Genomic DNA, 19,376 nt, shown 5'->3' with positions numbered 1-19,376 from the left:
TCCTCTCCCATCGGATGGCTGCATAACCAGGCTTGAATAAAGAAACGAAAATCTCCCTTCTCCCTTTCACTGGGCAGGGGCACCTGGGTAATGAGGTCTTCTCGGGTCGAGTTGGTTGCTCTATTTACCCTTCCAGTCGGACCAACCTTAAAGACGTGCTGTGTGCGATTAATTTCGTTTTAATGAAGGTCTTCCTGTTAAGGTTCAAATTGGTAAAATGCTGATATAGTCTGATAGGCTAGAACTAATTGCATTCAGCTACCTTTTTTCTACCCCTTGTTGATAAATTAACATGAAATGTGACTGTCAAATGGGATTATTCTCACTTGAACAGATCTATAATTTCTAAAACAATACATGCCTCATGGGGTTTTTCATGGATGACTGTGGCTATATACCTGGATTACGTGACGATGCTGTATCCTAAGCAGGAACTCCTAATCCTACAGAAAAATGTAATAGTCATGTCTTGAAATATCGACAAATAAAGTGGAGACAACCAGAACATGGTTGGTCTAATCTGCCAAACTAAAAGACAGATTGTTAAAGGCCATGTTGTGATGGGGAAAGAAAAGTCTTATCAACCAACACAGACAAGTTGCTGACCCAGGTTTGATTAAAAGAGCAATCCCATCCTCTGCCAACAGTGAACAATCCGTTACACCGTTTGGACAGCGCTGTCGGTACCTTACCACTGATGCGGGTAGACACGACACACACCGGGTACAAATGAAGTGACCTCCATTGCGACAAACACACACATCGATAACACACCCGCTGTTCAAACTCCTGGCATCAGACTGCCGAATCAGCAGATTTAAAATAAAGGTCAGATTGACCGGTCCGGAGTAATCTTTTCTGTTTTATTCAAACTGAATTTAAATGAAAAAGGGGATGGCACACATATCCATAAGGGTGTGGACTGTGGACTTTGCTTTGTCACTATAGTTTTTTTTATGAGTGCAACCTTTCTGGCTATCCTACAAAACTGTCTACTTCTTGTTGACAAGATCCAATGTGTAGCGACCAGAATCGCAAATGTAAAGATGAAAGATGAAATAATAGTCTTTGTCTTGCACTTCGAAATGTTCAACTGAAGCTTTGCCTTCGGCCTGCCTTTAGATTTGCCCACCAAAACATGACTACTTCTATCTTTAAAACTATGACGCTGTTACACCTCGCTATAAACAACTGTCATTTCCTATCTCGTCTGATTTGATACAGAGTGCTTCTGTTCAGCGCGTCTCCCTTCTCCCCTCTCCTTCATTCAGGGTCTGGCCTTGAAGGAAGGGGCCATAATCATTTAACCTGGCGGATGTGACCGAGGTTATTAAGGCGAGGTGATGAAGCTCAAATTGAGACAGCAGGGTTGTGATGGCATTTGTTGCTCCTGTCAAAATGTATTAAGGGAAAGGACCTGGATGATGTCAGGTGTGTTTGTGTTGTGTGTGTGTGTGTGTGTGTGTAAGTTGAAGGGGCAAAAGCAAAGAGTATGTGTGTGTGTGTGTGTGTGTAAGTGAACGACTGTATTGTGTAAACAGTATGTGGGTTGAGCTGGTGGTGGTCATTACCAGGCCTCGCAGCTTCTCCCCCCGGGGCTGTGTGATCTGGAATGGGCTTGATCCAGACTCCCCTCAGGGCCTTGCCTTTACAGATGGGTCCAGCTAACAGCATCTCACCTGGGATTGCTTCTGCTGCTGAGGTGACAAGGGGCACCACAGTGGATAAGGGGAGGGAGGGAATACGAGATGAAAGAAGGAGAGATGAGTGTTGCCTACTGCAGGCAGAGAAAGAAAGGAAGATTCTATTATGATAGAGGGGAGGAGGGGGGGGGGGGGTTCTGAGGAGATAATTGGGGAATGAAAAAGGTTAGAGGATGAATAGAAAACTAAAGGTAAATAAGACAATAGAAAAAAAGTGGAACAGAAGAAATAGGACAATAAAGGCAATGTAAAAATAAAAACGATTTCCTTCAATTGAGTAAATGAATTGGGTGATAGAAAACACTGATGCCTTAATTTGAACATAAAACTAATCAAGTGCGCTCATTCGGTTAACCTAATCTTTGAGTAAATGGCACCCTCCAGTGCGTTGAAAAAATACTTGCATTTGCAGTTTTCATTGGTTTGGCAGCCACCTGTATTACCCTAGCTGACCACTAGTGGGCCGCGGCCCACAACTTTGGAATCGCTGCTCTAGTGGCACGTCTCAAAAAACACACATCATGCCCTATCCTGACATGAAAAAACAAGCTGATAAAACATGAATTTAAAAAATTGACACCAGACTTCATTTATACTTTAATAAATTAAATCATCAAGGAAATGAAAGCTGCTGGTGTCAATGCAAGTTAGACAGACTTATAGGCCTAAGGGTCACATGTTTTACCTCAAGAAATATCAGCAGAATATGGCGTTAACAGTCCAGTACCAGAATATGTATGAGGCTTTTGTTGACGGAGTTGACGGAGTCCAATTTTACACCACATTGGCCTAGCCTACATATTCTGCAACCGGGCTTTAAAACCTTTTTTCGAATCGCCAAGAATCACCCATTAACACCGAGCAGACCAATGCTTTTGGCACTAGCTGAGGTTTCTATAGCACTAGCAGTCGGCGACCGGCAGAGCTCGTGATTTCACGCTAAAGACCAGACAAGCACCGGCGAGGGGGCGGATGACTACAGCAGTTGGCTTCGCTAGCATACCAGCAGCAGCACACGGGGAGAATTGCAGTGTTATAAACAAATGCACATTGCACGTATTTCGAATGAGGATTGTCGTAACAGGATAATGTGTCTAGTCACCACGTTGAGCATCTAGTATAGGTACTTACTAGAAGACTGTTTGTCCTTTCGAGGCAGAATAACATCTTTTAAAGGATTACGAGGACAGTGACATTTATTTTGAAGCTCGCCTGTTACCTTATGTATTGCGATTAAAATAAAACCAAGACATGACGGAGCTAAGAAAGCGAGGAGGTGGTGGAGACCCCGACAGTACAGATAACACCAGTGACAAGGTAAAAATTAGAAGTTTGCTTCATGACAAAACATTTTAATTTGATATTATCTCATGCGTTCGTGCGTGAAATGCACACAGCAGCACCCACTCAGCTGACGGGCTAATTAGCTAGGTAGCTTATTAGCTAGCTAGCAGGCTATTTGGGTCTAGCCAGCTAGAAAGTCCGTTTGCTAGCCAGCTGAAAGTAAAGCTGCGAATAACATTGAACATTGCCCTTATTTGTTAGCCGGAACATATTTTCATGAATCATGTCACGCTAATATGCTAACAAGGTTGCTAATTGGCCACGTTAGCTAGGTACCTAGCCAACGCCAATGAATGTGTGGGTTTGTGTTACCGAGTTGGTAACGCATTAGCTAGCCTGGATTAGCTTTTAGATTTGTCCTAGACATCGAAGTGCCGTCACAGTGCTCATGCCATGGAAACCAAGCTAGACCAGTCGGTTAATAGATCATTTGACAGTAATATAGCTAGAAGCGATTCAATGACTTAGTAACAAGTGGTTTTCTCAACGTTACTAGTAGCAATAAACACATTTGTGTTGCAACAAGAATTTAAGGAGGAATTTGGTACATTTTAAGTGAGAAACACACTGGTCAGTGTGGTAGATTTCTTCACGACGTGCGCAATGTACAACAACAGTTCCTGCTGTTGTCATGTTTCCCAAAGCATCACTCCGCCGCACCATTGTGCAACAATTTTATTGCGTTGCCTCTCGTAGTTGGTAAACATGTAGCCTACAAATGGAAACAGTGTGACATGTGGCTGTACTAATAATATTATAATCTAGGTTTAGGCTAGGTACATGTTTGATTTACAGTAAAACAGCTTATGCTGAAGATAACAGCTCTTAATATATCTTATCTTTAGTGTTGAGCTACTATATCATAAGGCCCTCTACTCCCACGATGACTCACTTAACCCATAGTCCATAGTTCCTTGGATGATTTGTATCATAGGTCAATGGTTTCCTGTGCATTCTAACCCAGCAAGGATCCGTGGTGGTCATAGGGCTGTCAACAAAGACTCACACCAAATCTCACAGTTAAACCTCCTGCTATAGCCTATTGTTATTTTCCATTTGCAAAATGGCTTCGAGATTGTGTCAAAGAATACATGCAAAAGGAATTGGACACTTCGAAATGACATCGAAACAAACGATCTCCATAACTGAAGAGCTCACTACAGTCATAACGGGGTGTAACGCTACTTCCAGTAGGCTACCAACCGCTGGGGAACGCGGTGTATTTATGGCTCAGTGTCCCCGCCGATGTCATATTAATTATCCTTACTGGAATATCCCCTCATCAACCTCAATTTGAACTGTATTAGAACTAATCTCACACCGGCCGCAAGTCTATATTCAAGTGTTAGCGTTTAATAATAGTGTTCATACTCGCTCTGACCTCTCAGCCTACAACGCATGCCTCTGGTCTGGTTGTGTCGGGACCAATCGATCACCAAGGAGATGAAGCCTGTTGTTGTGCAAGACCTTAGCCATAATCACTCTTACTGATAACACACTACATATACACAAACACATTCAGCTTGCTGGTAATGGAATGGTAAATCCACAAATCTGGAAAATGTCCATAACTTTCACTGTGTGTAACATTGTGCTCTTTGCCTGACCTCTTAATTGGGGGTTTATCGGAAGCGCCCAAGACGGTGTGCGAGGGGTCGATACTTAGCGGTTGAAAAGAACCCCAGCCAGTTTAAAAATGATTTAAAGCAGCACCCAGAGACCTTGCGTCAAACGAAATAAATGGACTTCTCTAATCTGAGTCAGTGGAATCATTAGTCACCAGGACACAGTGACGCACAGATGCTAGCCTACATAGCCTACTACTGGAGTAGCAGGCTTTTATCATATGCTACCATGCATGACCGAAGTCTTAATATTAGCGCCAAGCTATCCATGCGCCTCCTCTACAACACGTATTTGTTGACAGAAATTTGCAAAGGAACAATTGATGATGACGCAGGAGAGAGTTAAGTTTGGTTTTGAGAACAGACAAATCTCTTGATGAAAGAAATACCCACTGAAAGACATGACAGCGTAGAATCCCTCCCCAATGAGAAGCCGCGCACACACACAGTCACACGGTCGCCCCCTCCCCTCTGCAGTTAAATCCCCAAGGACGGTCGTTGTTTACATTAATTACTGTATGCAGCGTCTTTCATCCTGGGTATCACACTGTCCAGTCACTGTTGTCGGTTGTCATGACCACAAGTGGATCACCATGGCTCCTGTTGACTTCTGATTTGTCCTGCTGATTCCACTTCAAGTAACGCCAGCAACAGTGTGTTTATCAAGGGTGTTGGGCCAGGGACAGGAAAGATAACTTTATGCACCCAGTGTAGCCTCTAATGCTTGACAGTTGAGGACTTGAATCCTGTTTGGGGAGCAGTACTATATTTGGAGAGAGCTTTCATATTAATTAGGTTAATTCTTGTCACTATAAAACAACCCGCCAAGTAGGGGCAAAAGATTATTCCTCCCCAAGGGATTTCTGCTTCATAACCAGTCCAGGGCTGCGTTTCCCGATAACGATGGATCGTAGCAACGATCGAGCAAAAAACAAAACCATCGATATTTCTTTCCTGCGTTTCCCAAACATGCTCGTAAAGGAGTAGGCTAATATGCGCTTTCAAGAGCTACGAATTTTCAAGAGACACTTTAGTTACGATGTCTTTGGGAATGACCCGTAAAACTAAAATTCGTTGTACGATGGATTCTACGATCAACTTACGCTTACGATGCTTTCGGGAAACGCAGCCCTGAACAGTGATATCTGTTCTGGTTTTACCCCAGTACTGAATTGTAGTGATATCCTGATTTACACCAGTACTAAACAATTAGATTTTGCTGTCCTACCAGCTATTATATTATTTTATCTGACATATAGCAAGTTATCTCTGACCCAGCAGCGTGGGGCTTATACCTCAGTAAAGGTCATGCATGTCGATAGAATAGCCTTCACTCTGACCTCCATAAAGACAACAAAACAGACACAATTTATCAAGCATTCGTTGGCTGTTGTGAAGGTTTGGCTGTGCGGACACCTATTGTGTATTGTTCTCAATGCGCTGAATTTATACAGAGATTCTTAAGGTCTATTGTGTCAATGTCCACCCCTTTTAACAGCTGATATCTGTGGGCAGAGAAGATGCTAATCTAAACCCGAAAGGACCTAAGGGGAAACCACATCCTGGATCTAACCATGTGGTAGTTCAAGACATCAGATCAGATAGGGCACACAGACCTATCTACTTTCACCAAATCTCCATCTGATGGCACAGTCTCTAAGTTTGTTTACTCAAGGCTTCCAAACATCTAAAACTCTGTCTATTGCTAAATTAATTGTCAATGTGGTCCTTAAAACCATGTAGGGGAGTTGTAGCACTTACTCAGGCATGCACACACGCAAGCCTACACACACACAAGCCTATACACACACACACGCCTATACACACACACACACACACATGCCCACAAACAAACAAGCCCCCCCTCCACACACACAAACTGACACGTACACTAACACTAAGGTTGTTCCCCTCCCTCCAGGATGAAGATTACGCTAGTCCCATTTACTGAGTAGCTCATCTGGTCTCCCTGCTTATCCCCTTCCCCCCTCTCTCTACCTCTCTGTTTATCTCTCTCTACTTCTCTCTTTCTTCTCTCTTTCTCTACCTCTCCCTCCTACGTCTATCTCTTTCTCCTTCTCTGCCTCTGTTTCTTTACCTCTCCCTCTCTCTACCTCCTCTCTACATCTTTCTTTACCTTTCCTCTTTCTCGCTCTCTTTCTCCGACACTCACACATCCTTTCTAACTCTCTTTCTCCGACATGCACACATCCTTTCTAACTCTCTTTCTCCGACACGCACACATCCTTTCTAACTCTCTTTCTCCGACACGCACACATCCTTTCTAACTCTCTTTCTCCGACACGCACACATCCTTTCTCACTCTCTGGAAAGAAAGCCTTCATGGCCAGGAGATGGTACAGGAGGAGGAGGAAGAGGGGATAGGAGGAGGAGGAGGAGGAGGAAGAGGGGATAGGAGGAGGAGGAAGAGGGGATAGGAGGAGGAGGAAGAGGGGATATGAGGAGGAGGAAGAGGGGATAGGAGGAGGAGGAAGAGGGGATAGGAGGAGGAGGAAGAGGGGACAGGAGGAGGAGGAAGAGGGGACAGGAGGAGGAGGAAGAGGGGATAGGAGGAGGAGGAAGAGGGGACAGGAGGAGGAGGAAGAGGGGACAGGAGGAGGAGGAAGAGGGGACAGGAGGAGGAGGAAGAGGGGACAGGAGGAGGAGGAGGAAGAGGGGACAGGAGGAAGAGGGGACAGGAGGAGGAGGAAGAGGGGACAGGAGGAGGAGGAGGAAGAGGGGACAGGAGGAAGAGGGGACAGGAGGAGGAGGAGGAGGAAGAGGGGACAGGAGGAGGAGGAGGAAGAAGAGGGGACAGGAGGAGGAGGAGGAAGAGGGGACAGGAGGAGGAGGAAGAGGGAACAGGAGGAGGAGGAGGAAGAGGGGACAGGAGGAGGAGGAGGAAGAGGGGACAGGAGGAGGAGGAGAGAGGTATTGGTCAGCCTGTGAGGGCCAGAGCAGTGCTAGTCTAGCTTCTCTGTCTTCCACGCTCTGCTGACATCATCTCTCTTTCAGCCATCTGGTCGCTCCTTCGACCTCACACATTTTTTTGTAGCATTTTATATTCAGGTACTGTGTCTCACAGTGGAATCCACTCAGATATTATTATAGTCAGGCCGGGGAGTTGGTGGAGGCCAACCTGATTCTTAGATAGTTTTTGGCTCCCAGTCCAACCCAGTGACCTTTACGCACCTGCTTAATGTTACTGAACAGCAACATTCAGGCTGTAGGAGGTAGACTCTGGGATTTATCTTCATTTTGATGTGTCTATATGTTTTGTCTTTAGTCGACTGCTTATGATTCAAACTACTGACTACTTTCATTGTGGAGCGTAACAAATGATCCAGTGCTTGTTTTTAGATTCAAATGGGCCTTATGTCAAGCATCCTCGTGAGTGCGAGCTTCTCAGAAGTTGCAAATCACTTCGTCATGACAACCATTTGACTGTGCAAATGATCATTTCTTGGCCTGATGGCTAATCTCCTGACCAAGCCTGCTGTGTTAAATCTGACTTCTCTGAAATGTTCATGGTGTCATAGACCATTACTAGCCCACATCCCTTCAAGCATGAAAGCTTTCTAAAGACAAAGCATATTTGGTCCATAAAAGGTGTGCAAACCCATTATAAATGTGACACTTGGGCCTTGGGCTGTCTAAGCCTGGCCTATAGGTCCATTTCAGCAGTGGTCGACTTCACAGAGGTTCATTTGACCACTTAATACCAGAACCTGGAATTAAGTTTCTGGGCTTCATAGGTTCAAAAAGTAGAATTCCTCAGCTGGTTTGACGCAGTGTCACTATCAGTGTCTCCCTCATTAATGCTTGAGTAGGACTCTAGTCTTACGTCTCCTCACCTGAATGCACCTGCCCCCCCCCCCCACCACCACACACACACACTCCCAATTACCTCGGCACGGACGGCTAATTACTCCTGTGGGAAGGGGTCGTGACCCTGATGCTATTTATAACCCCTCTCGCCACCCCCGGCCATCTTCACCATGTTTAGTGTGGGTCTAGAGAGGATGCCATGTAAGGGAAGAAATACCCAAGACCATCTTCAGAGGAAACCTAATCTCTGATGTGGGGGGGGGCCTGTGTGTGTGTGTGTGTGTGTGTGTGTGTAAACCCATTTCGAGTTTCACCCTGCATGTAGGGGTGGGCGGTATACCGGTATGAACAGGAATACCGGTATTGCGTTGTGCCATGATATGGATTTTGCCATTATCATGGATATCACGATATATTAATAACTGTATTAGTAAAGTGTTTCTGTTTGGTATAAAATACAAGTCAAGTGATACTGCCTAGTGGGTTAGTTCAAATTTGTATCTTTTACAAAAAAACATGCAGCATGGGCGCTGCTCGCAATGTGCCAGACAATGAAACAAGCTAGCGCAACTCTACAGGAAGCAAACATTCATGAGTAAACTGCTTTTGTTGGCAAGTGTAAGCAAGCGTCAATGATTCCTGAAAATAACGCCAGTGGGGTTGATTTGCCGGACAAAGAAGAATTGGTTAAAAAAAAAGGAGCCTGGAAATGATTTGGTTTCAAGTTATCCGACATCGATCAACAAACAGTAGCCTACTCTGTAAGTTGTGTTGTCGAATTGTGCCAGCCAAAGGTGGTAACACTAGCAATCTATTTCACCAGCTGAAAGCCATGCATGTGCACGAAAATGAATCTACCAGAATGCGTTTGACAAATCCAATGCCTGGTTGGTTAGAATTGTGAAACGTATATTTATTGTAGGCCAACAGAATCGAGTATTCAGCCATGTAATAATTGTTTGTAGCTAGAGCTAACTCTGCAAATATTTAACAGTTTTTTTGCAACCCCATAAACGTAGGCTACTGTTGAACGGGTAGGCTACTGATAAGTCGATCTTCCGTGGCAATTAAACGCTGCAAAATTTGGAAAATTCAACTCATGTGACAGTGACACACCGGAGTTACCCAATCCAAATCCGTCCGAGTCCAGTAGATAAGCTGCTGCAGTGCGGATTGCATTGTCATGACATTTTAAGAATAACTAATATATCTTGATAAATACCGATACCGTCAGTGCTTACGAATTATACCGTGATAAACATTTTAGGCCATACCGCCCAGACCTACCTGCATGTAAAAAATACCCCTCCCACCCCAAAACGGTCCTGACGGAACCGTGTCTCTCGTGCTAACCTCACGGCGAGGTCACTTCCTGGCGACAGACCGGCTCGCTGGCAGTCAGAGGTTTGTCAGGGTTGCCCAGGGAGTTTCAAACCTGCGCAAGGGGCGCAGGGCTTGCCGTGATGCCTTTTTATAATAAATATGTTTTCCGTCGCCCTGCCTTTCCACACAGTGAAGTAACCACCATCACCACTTTAGGATTCTGTTTTGAAACATGATCTACCCTGATGCTTAAGAAGCACTTAGATGTGTTTATCCTGACTAAACCTTTATTAAGTTTCCATGGCGCTCCTCTGGTAGTGCTCTGAAAACCCAGGGAGTCTATAGATGGAACATCTACAGCTGGAATGTAATGGCATAGGTGTAATAGAGGAAATGATAGGCTGCTAATTTCAGACAAGAACCATAACCCGTCACTAATTTTAGTCTGTGAACTTGTCGAGTCATTCAGTCTGAATCTACTCCAAATGAATGACTCTCTCCTTGGATGCTATGCTGGACTTGTTACAAGCTTGCTGTTCTCCTTAGTGTTCAACTCCGCTCAGAGACAAAATCCTCAATAAAGATTTACCAAATGACGATTAAGTTGTTTACCTGTCAATGTGTAGCCCAGCCTGCTAGCCTAGCCTGCTAGCCTAGCCTGCTAGCCTAGCCATCTGCTGCAGGGTGTGACTGTTCCAGTTGCCCACACTGGGAAGGTAGTGTAATGTAATCACAGTCCCGCCCTGTATGTGGAATATCAGAGACGTAGGATTCACTTATAAAATTTTGTGACTAAGCTAGGGAACATTCTGGATCTTCTTAAACCAACCCTCAGTACAAAGGTTGATGGTCACGTCAGTGCTGGGCCCAGACTGTGTTATGCTATGCTATACTATACTCACCTGCCTCCTCGTTCATTTGTTTGAAACTGAACCAAACCAAATAAAAACATGACTTGTTGATGTTTGACTGAATCGCTCCACTTGGATCCCAGCCAAGCTGAAGCTGAACAGGGTTACACCTGTTCTCTGTTCCTGTGTATCTTTCTCTGTATGTCTCTCTCTCCCCCTCTCTCTCTCTCTCTCTCTCTCTCTCTCTCTCTCTCTCTCTCTCTCTCTCTCTCTCTGTCTCTCCCCCTCTCTCTCTCTCTGTCTCTCCCCCCTCTCTCTCTCTCTCTCTCTCTCTCTCTCTCTCTCTCTCTCTCTCTCCCCCTCTCTCTCTCTCTGTCTGAACTCTGCCTTTCCCCGCTCCCTTCCTCTCCACTCTTGCCTGACCTGCCGTTTGCATCCCTCCGGCCCGGGGCCTTGCAGGCTGTGTTGACAGGAACAGGAAGTAACATGGTAGTGACCAGAAGCAGTTGTGGAGGCAGAGGAAGGCTGGACTTGTGTGGTTGAAATCTCTTAACACAAATCTAGTTATCAGTGAGGGTGGTTCATGACGTTCATGATGTTAAATGGTTTGCAAGTTGGATGTGATAGCTAGATAGATGTCTGCCTGATGTCTCATGATCCGAGTGTGTTTTGTAAGGCTCAGTTTAGAGCGTACACAGTGGCGTGCTTCCCAGCAGGGTCTAAATGACCTGACTAGGTCACCGTACTTGGCCGGCCTTTTGTATTATGTCTTCACTGCACATTGTGTTGAACTTTCTCTTTCTCCTCTGCTTCTCTCTGGTGTGTGTGTTGACGCGTGTGTGTGTTGACGTGTGTGTTGACGTGTGTGTGTGTGTGTGTGTGTGTGTGTCTGTGTGTGTGTGTGTGTGCGTGCGCAGGAGGCCGATGGCGAGGACAGGCTGGGCCTGGCGGGGGACACGGAGGGAGACTGTGAGGGAGACTCTAAAGGAGACTGTCAGGACGTGCCGCCCCAGACAGACAACACTCCTCAGTGTCTCAACAAGGCTCTGGAGGGCCTGCCGCCCAGGTAACACACACACACACACACACAGAGAAGTGGAGAGAAGTGGAGAGAGGTGGAGAGATGGAAAGAGGGATTGAGAGGTGGAGGGAGAGAGAGAGGTGGAGGGAGAAAGGTACAGAGGGAGGGAGGCGTAGAGGGAAGGATGGAGAGGTGGAGGGAGAGGAGAGATGGAAAGAGAAAGGGGGGAGGGGGAGGGAGAACAGCAGCAGTAGGTTCTTTATTCATGATGCAGCACTTTCACCATTCACAAAATGTAGCTGCCTAGGATTTCTCTCAGGGCCGTGGAGAGAGAGTTAAGCCGGGCTGTACAGCCCAACTCTATAGCCTGTGTTCTCTGCCGCGTTCTGTCAACAGCTCTGCAGGGTGTGGGTATGTGTCACGAGTCAGGAATGACAGGCCTATAGCCAGTAAATACCGACCTCGAGTAACACCACGCCCAGGCTTTTTGCATCGCTACTGTACGCTTTTTTACATCTTGAGTTCATACTGTAAATTCTGTACACTGGTAATTGTATTTGAAGGCTATTCATTTTGAAGGATTAAATTGTTAATGTTTCTGTTCCCGTTTACAGATGGAAGAATTATTGGATACGAGGGGTGTTGTCGTTAGCGATGATAACTGGCTTCTTCCTTATCATCTACCTAGGACCCATAATGCTGATATTGGTGGTATGTATTACAAACACACACACACATTTGACCCACTGAGTGAGGGCATGCACCCCTAACCCCCTCCCTTTTCCAGTAGTCTTCTTCACAGAGTTGTCTCCCTGATGCAGGTGATGAGCATCCAGATCAAGTGTTTCCAGGAGATCATCACCATCGGTTACAGAGTCTACCACTCCTATGAGCTGCCCTGGTTCAGGACCCTCAGCTGGTAGGAGCTCACCTGCTCACCTGCTCACCTGCACACCTGCTCACCTGCTCACCTGCACACCTGCTCACCTGCTCACCTGCACACCTGCTCACCTGCACACCTGCACACCTGCTCACCTGCACACCTGCACACTCTCATGCTCTGCACACCTGCTCACCTTGCAGGGAAACATCTAGAAGGTGCAGGACAGGGGGGTTGAGAGAGGCTGGTCTAGCTCTCCAAAGGTCACATTTACATATTCTAATCATCTGGTTTTACTCTTTTTCTCTCTTCAATTCTTTCATTACTGCTCTGTCTTTCTATATAAATGCTGGCTTAACGTACAGGTCATTCTGTGTGTACCAGCCCCCTTTACGCACACATTTCCACACACACAGTAGTGCTGCGCTCAGCCCTGGAGCAAAGGCCAGTGCTGTGTTGGAAGTGGAATTCAATCTTAGCTTGACCTCCAACCCCCCCCCCTTCCCCCCCCCCCACCACCACCACAGACATGACATGGCCCACTGCAAGCCAAAACAAACTCATTCATTCATGTTTAACTGAGCGGTTTTCCTGCCTGGTCCAGGTACTTCCTGGTGTGTGTGAACTACTTCTTCTATGGTGAGACGGTGGCGGACTACTTTGGGGCGCTGGTGCAGAGAGAGGAGCCACTGCAGTTCCTGGTGCGCTACCATCGCTTCATCTCCTTCGCCATGTACCTAGGAGGTGTGTCCCGCCTACAGCAGTCTGTGTGTGTCTGTGTTTATCTGTGTGTGTTTATCTGTGTGTGTTTATCTGTGTGTGTGTTTGTGAATCTGTGTGTAAGATACAATGTTCACACTACAGAAGTGCTCTTTGGCCAAAGTCTTCAGACTCGTAGGAAAATAACTTGTTACTTTTATTGCTGCTCACCATCTAATAACAGCCGTAGTGGGGAGACTGTTTGTGTTACCTGCTCATGGTTCATCCTCTCGGACCTGCTGTTAGACAGAAAGGAACAAGGAGATACCATTAAATGATGTTCAATAAAATCCTCCCCTAAATATGGGAACAGTGCAGTATTTGCACTGAATTTCATCTGAAACCATCCCTGCATTCCGGAGATGACGTCACCTCCTTCTCCCCCGCAGGTTTCTGCATGTTCGTTCTGAGTCTGGTGAAGAAGCAATATCGGCTGCAGTTCTACATGGTGAGTATCTGCCACACCACCTCACGGACCCCCTGCGTGTTCTAGATGTTTCCCTGCTTCGACACACCTGCCTCAAATGTCCCGGGTGTGTTTGAGCGTGGAAACATCTAGAACATGCAGGACAGTGGGCCTCGAGGACCAGGGTTGAGAAAGGCTGTCCTACCCCCCATACGTGGTCACACAACTCATACACCATGTATACTGTACACCTACTGTGAAGCCCCACCTGTCACTCCCCACCTGTCACTCCTCCACACCCCTCCTGTGGGACCAGGCGGTGCCCAGGTGACATTCCTCCTTCCTCCTTTCCAGTTTGCTTGGACCCACGTGACCTTGCTGATTGTGGTAACTCAGTCCCACCTTGTCATTCAGAACCTGTTTGAAGGGATGATATGGTAAGCAGGACCCTGGGGCGGGTTAGACTTGGGAAACCTGTTTGTGGTATCGATGACACGCTAGAGTCTGGATGCGGTGTGCTGGGAAAATCAGGGTCTCTGTGAACGCTGAGGCGGTTTTTGAAGGGATAGATAATGGACTAATGCAGGTGTCAACACACCTTTCAATAATGTTAGCTTGTTGACTAGTCTTCAGTAGTCATTTGTCTTTATAACTACAGGGCATTTGTAGCTCCTTGTTATAAGTTTGTTTGTTATACTGTACTCTTTTAATAATGTGATTTCAGTAAAACGACTAACACAAGCAGGAAGTTTATTTACAATCAGCCGATGAACAAATGGAGTGTAATGAAATGAAAACGCTTCTGTAAGCGTTCAAGTCTGGTTTCCTGTTTTTCAGGTTCATAGTCCCCATCTCCATAGTGATCTGTAATGACATCATGGCCTACCTGTTTGGGTTCTTCTTTGGTAGAACTCCACTGATTAAGGTAATCAAACCCCTCCCCTCACACACAATACCAGGTTCAGACGCAGGCAGCTGCAGAACTATGGACACCAACAAATATAAGGACAAGAACATGTGGTAGTCTTTTTTTATTTCTGACCATGACCCTCAAGGCCTTTTTGCAATATTAATCTGTAATATAATATGCAACTGGGGTGGTCATTTGTGGCCAATATTAAAATGAAGGACATTCTAAAGGAGAGAGGGAGGGTGAGGGAGGGAGGGAGGGAGGGAGGGAGGGAGGGAGGGAGGGAGGGAGGGAGGGAGGGAGGGAGGGAGGGAGGGAGGGAGGGAGGGAGGGAGGGAGGGTGAGGGAGGGAGGGAGGGAGGGTGAGGGAGGGAGGGAGGGAGGGGGGAGGAGAGAGAGGGGGAGGGAGGGAGGGAGGGAAGGAGGGGGGGAGAGGAGGGAGGGAGGCAGTGAAGCATGCTACAGCCGCAGGAAGCTCATGACCTGGTTGTTCATCGGAGTCACGTGTTGCTCTGCTTGGTCTGAGAGGAACCGCCGTGTCATCGTGTGTGTGTGTGTGTGTTCTGTCCTCAGCTCTCTCCCAAGAAGACATGGGAGGGCTTCATCGGAGGCTTCTTTGCCACTGTGGTGTTTGGGTTCCTTGTGAGTAGCTGAAGTCTCAGTCCATGTTCCCTTTACTTAGTTCTTCACCTGGCCTTCCCTTTAACAGATGTCATGTGGTTAGTAGTGTCTCACCCAAGCTATTTCCACTGAACTGTGAGCCTGAGACGTTGAGTGGGAAGGCCCTGGTCCCTGACATGGTCTTGTCTCTGCAGCTGTCCTACCTCCTGGCTCAGTTCCAGTACTTTGTGTGTCCGGTGGAGTACAACAGCGAGACCAACAGGTTTGCGGTGGACTGCCAGCCCTCCGACATCTTCGTGATTCAGGAGTACACCCTCCCTGTCGTGCTGCAGAACATCCTGGGATGGGTCAGTCCTGCTAGGACACTCACAAGCTCATTTGCATCCTGTCAATCTCTTGTACCTGGATGGTTCCCTCCTCTGACATGTTGATGGTTTGTCCCGCAGGAGACGGTGCAGCTGTATCCGTACCAGATCCACAGCGTGGCTCTGTCCTCCTTCGGCTCGCTCATCGGCCCATTCGGGGGCTTCTTTGCCAGCGGCTTCAAAAGGGCCTTCAAGATCAAGGTGAGTCGGCGCTCTTCAAATCACACCATGGAGGGAGTCAGGTGGCTCAACGGTGAGGGAATCGGGCTAGTAATCTGAAAGTTGCCGGATCGATTCCCTGCCGTGCCAAATGACGGGGGTAATGTCCCTGTACTAACTGTAAGTCGCTCTGGATAAGAGCTTCTGCTAAATGACTAAATGGAAATGGAAATGTTTATAATCCAGTCAGAAAGGCACAGATGCCACCCAATGTTTTTCCCTAAAAGACAAACACACGCGTTCACTCAGCCGTCCTGTGGCCTGCTCGTGGTTTTCCTCGAAAACGCTGTGTTGGTGTTAACCCCCCTCGTGTCGTCGCTCCTCCCTCCCCCAGGACTTTGCTGACACCATCCCTGGTCACGGAGGAATCATGGACCGCTTCGACTGCCAGTATCTGATGGCCACGTTCACGCATGTTTACATAGGCAGCTTCATCAGGTAGGCTCCTGGGTTCCCCAGGGGATGTGGCTGTTAAATACAGTGTTAGTAATAGAGAGTATGGGGGACATTGCTGTTTTTAAAAATTATATCTCATATACACTATCACACACATTTACATGTAGTCATTTAGCAGACGCTCTTATCCAGAGCGTCTTCTACACACATCATATACATCGTATCACACCCTCTCATGGGAGTATGCTTCCCTCATGTGTTGCAGAGGGCCCAACCCCAGCAAGGTGCTGCAGCAGCTGCTGGTGTTGCAGCCTGCACAGCAGCTGAACATCTTCAACACGCTGCGCTCTCACCTGAGAGACAGTGGCATACTGCCCCCTGCTGTCCTGGAGACCCAGTAAACATCCTCTGTGCGTGTGTGTGTGCGTGCGCGCGCGCGAGCATGTGTGATTGATCAGACGCATGTTTGATCTTTGTCCTCATCCGGGAATCCATCACCAACACACCTACTGATCTCGTCTGGTTTCGTCTTTTCCTCCAAGCATCATTACTGTGAACTAAGAACCAAGGTGTCACTTATCAGAAGTCAGTCGCTTCTGCCCTGATTTGCATGACACACACACACACACACACTCAGAATCACAATAACAAAACAACTATACAAATGTCATGCGTAACAAAGTGGCAGCCCCTTTCTAAAGACACTGGCACTGAAGAAGATAAGAAAAGAAAACGTCTTCGCTAACAAAATGGATTCAAGCACACGGTTTATTATCAACGCAGGGGCTGTAACCAGGGCGTTTCCATGGGAACCGCGTGTGTTGCACTGATTTGAGCTGAACGGAGCCTCTGCAGATTTGCAGCAAGGACTTTTTGGGACGAATGCTTTGTGCTGATAGTTGTATTTGAAGGAGAAAAACACAACTTAACACACTAGGAACTGTTATTATAGTTTGCTGCTTCTTAATGGTTATTATGGTCTTAACTTTATAGCATAGAACAGAAAAATAAGAAGATATTTTGAAACATGAAGCATGTTCTTCAGTTCTGTTGTTACTGCTGGGAAAAAAAATCAATTTTCCCTCTTTTCTGTGGTGTGAAATAGTTGATAGGTTTTGATTAACTAGTGGCAGTAAATACATGCAATAATGTAGGCATGGATTTAGACCTGATATGCAGCCCTATAGCATCAGTGCACACACACACCAATGCACATTTAACACTGTGTGTGAGTCTACATATCTCAAAATGTATTACTGTAAATAAATATATCATATTTATTTACAGGTCAACAAAAATCTAGTATAAGAATAATGTTATTAAATATACTATATACTTTAAAGATATGAGAAATTATATGCAAAAACAATAAGAAAAGGGGTGGTAGGTTATTTGTAGCTTCTAGCATGAACAAAACCATTTGGGGTCGAATGGTTTTGATAACAGCTGCTGATTAAAGGGGGTGTGTGTGGGTTAACTTTGACTTAATTTCAAAGAGAATGTGCTTCCTTTTAGGTAACCAATGATTTGAGTTGCACTGTAGTTGGGATGCTTCTCAGCTACATCAGGAGTAAACCTCTCCCAAGGATGGTTAGGATATGATTAGGTTCCATGTTTGTCTACCAGTATAGATTATATTTTAGTGCTTGTATGTGCTATTGCTCTTAAAAGGGTAGGATGTAATTTAAAGGTTGTTGGAGGTAACAATTGCTGTTATCATTGTGTGAGAAATAATGAAATAATCTTTCTGTGTTTATATATATATATATATATAGCTTATCTAAAGTATATATTATATTCAGGTAGTTATGTCTTTTGGCAATATTAATGCAAGTGTCGATTTGAGTCTATTGAACAATGGAATGGGTTTCTAAAGTTGGACTGGAGTTCGGATGAATTCTACAGCACACTCTCAAAAGCCGCACTGCATTTTTATTAAAATGTAAAGAAGAAAAAAATAACAGAAGAAAATAAGGGTTTACCAGCTGAAACATACGGTTTGGAAAGTGGTACATGTGTGCAGCACTGGAACAACTGAGATTTATAAACCGTGTCGTTTTCTTTGAACCCAGCCATCCAAAATCCTTCCAGAAACGTTTACCAAAGCACTGTCTGATTTTTGTGGGTTTTCCTCTCCAGGATAAATCTGTGTCCTCACTAACGTGTCGACTGTAGGTGGATGTTGGTTTGAGACGGGAGCAGCGATTTGAGTCAGGCTCCACAGCCTTCCTGTCTGTGCTGTGTGTGTTAGTGTCCTGTTCGGTCCAAGTACTGTTCATTCTTTTGTCATGTTTTTACCTGTGAATCAACCGAAGTGGGATGAGTGTTCTGATTTGGTTCCCTGGGTTGTTGTAAGGTAATGCAGTACACGGTATTGCATTTCCTCCAGAAATGTATGTGTTGCTAACCATCCCTGTATATTGTACTACATCGGGGGAGTTTAACGGATTTGGGGACCAGCTCTGACCCAACAAACTTGTTTTCCCTGGGATTGTTTAACAGGTGTTTCAGGGTGGATCTGCTTCTCCTCTGGCTTTCACAAGAGGTTTTGACGACAGTGCGAATATTTAACTTCCTAACACTTAAAACAATCCAACCTGACCAAAATATGCGAGTTGGAGTGCAGAGAGCATAGAGAGGATCCGTGAGAATATTAGAACTGAATTGAGGTCGTAGTTTAAATTAGATCTAACTTATTGTGTGGTTTAAGTTATTGTGATCTGAGATGTAATGAATAAAAAAAGGCCTATATAACATTAGTTAATCCTATAAGCAGAGATACTGTACCTATCAGCGCTGTTAATTGTCAGGTATTACGATGCATGGCAAAATTGTTGGGTTCTTATGTCTTTTTAAATTATACATTGTATTTCGTTTGATTGCATATGCATAATTGTTTTCTTATGGACAAGGTTTTTGAAGTGGATAAGATGGTAGAAGTTATATTGATCAACATGATAGAGTACATCTGGGTAATACACAGTGGTGTATAAAATGCATAGAATAATAATTATTAGAGATTGTGGCACTATTTACTGTATGAAGGTGAATAAATTCTTTATTTTTCCTTTAAAATACAAATGTCTTTGATTTGATTCTGAACACAGCATTGCCCATCCAGTTTT

The 19,376-nt window shown here is 45.6% G+C and overlaps 1 protein-coding gene across 2 annotated transcripts; it reads left to right on the top strand.

Annotated features, from left to right (window-relative positions):
* Positions 1-2,658: 2,658 nt before the first annotated feature.
* cds1 (CDP-diacylglycerol synthase (phosphatidate cytidylyltransferase) 1) lies at positions 2,659-19,332 on the top strand. Of its 2 annotated transcripts, none has more exons than XM_084694648.1 (13): positions 2,659-3,020; positions 11,592-11,740; positions 12,310-12,406; positions 12,517-12,614; positions 13,180-13,319; positions 13,724-13,782; positions 14,095-14,177; positions 14,578-14,665; positions 15,224-15,292; positions 15,466-15,618; positions 15,718-15,837; positions 16,190-16,293; positions 16,517-19,332. In XM_084694648.1, exons 1-13 carry the CDS (start codon positions 2,955-2,957, stop codon positions 16,650-16,652), a joined length of 1,362 nt encoding a protein of 453 aa, XP_084550774.1. In that variant the 5' UTR covers positions 2,659-2,954; the 3' UTR covers positions 16,653-19,332. The 2 variants fall into 2 exon arrangements, with proteins under 2 accessions (XP_084550774.1, XP_084550775.1); XM_084694649.1 differs by lacking the exon at positions 2,659-3,020 and adding an exon at positions 9,004-9,261.
* The last annotated feature ends 44 nt before the right edge of the window (positions 19,333-19,376 follow it).

The sequence above is a fragment of the Hypomesus nipponensis genome, chromosome 28, assembly GCF_054491055.1.
Source record: "Hypomesus nipponensis isolate SF chromosome 28, ASM5449105v1, whole genome shotgun sequence".
Taxonomy (NCBI): domain Eukaryota; kingdom Metazoa; phylum Chordata; class Actinopteri; order Osmeriformes; family Osmeridae; genus Hypomesus; species Hypomesus nipponensis.
This window is presented reverse-complemented; position numbering and strand designations above follow the sequence as displayed.

Excerpts from the sequence above, each read along its gene's own strand:
- cds1 (XM_084694648.1), top strand. The coding sequence starts at position 2,955 with ATGACGGAGCTAAGAAAGCGAGGAGGTGGTGGAGACCCCGACAGTACA. Across the intron at positions 13,320-13,723 it reads CTTCGCCATGTACCTAGGAG|GTTTCTGCATGTTCGTTCTG; the intron begins GTGTGTCCCGCC and ends TCTCCCCCGCAG. Across the intron at positions 16,294-16,516 it reads TACATAGGCAGCTTCATCAG|AGGGCCCAACCCCAGCAAGG; the intron begins GTAGGCTCCTGG and ends CATGTGTTGCAG.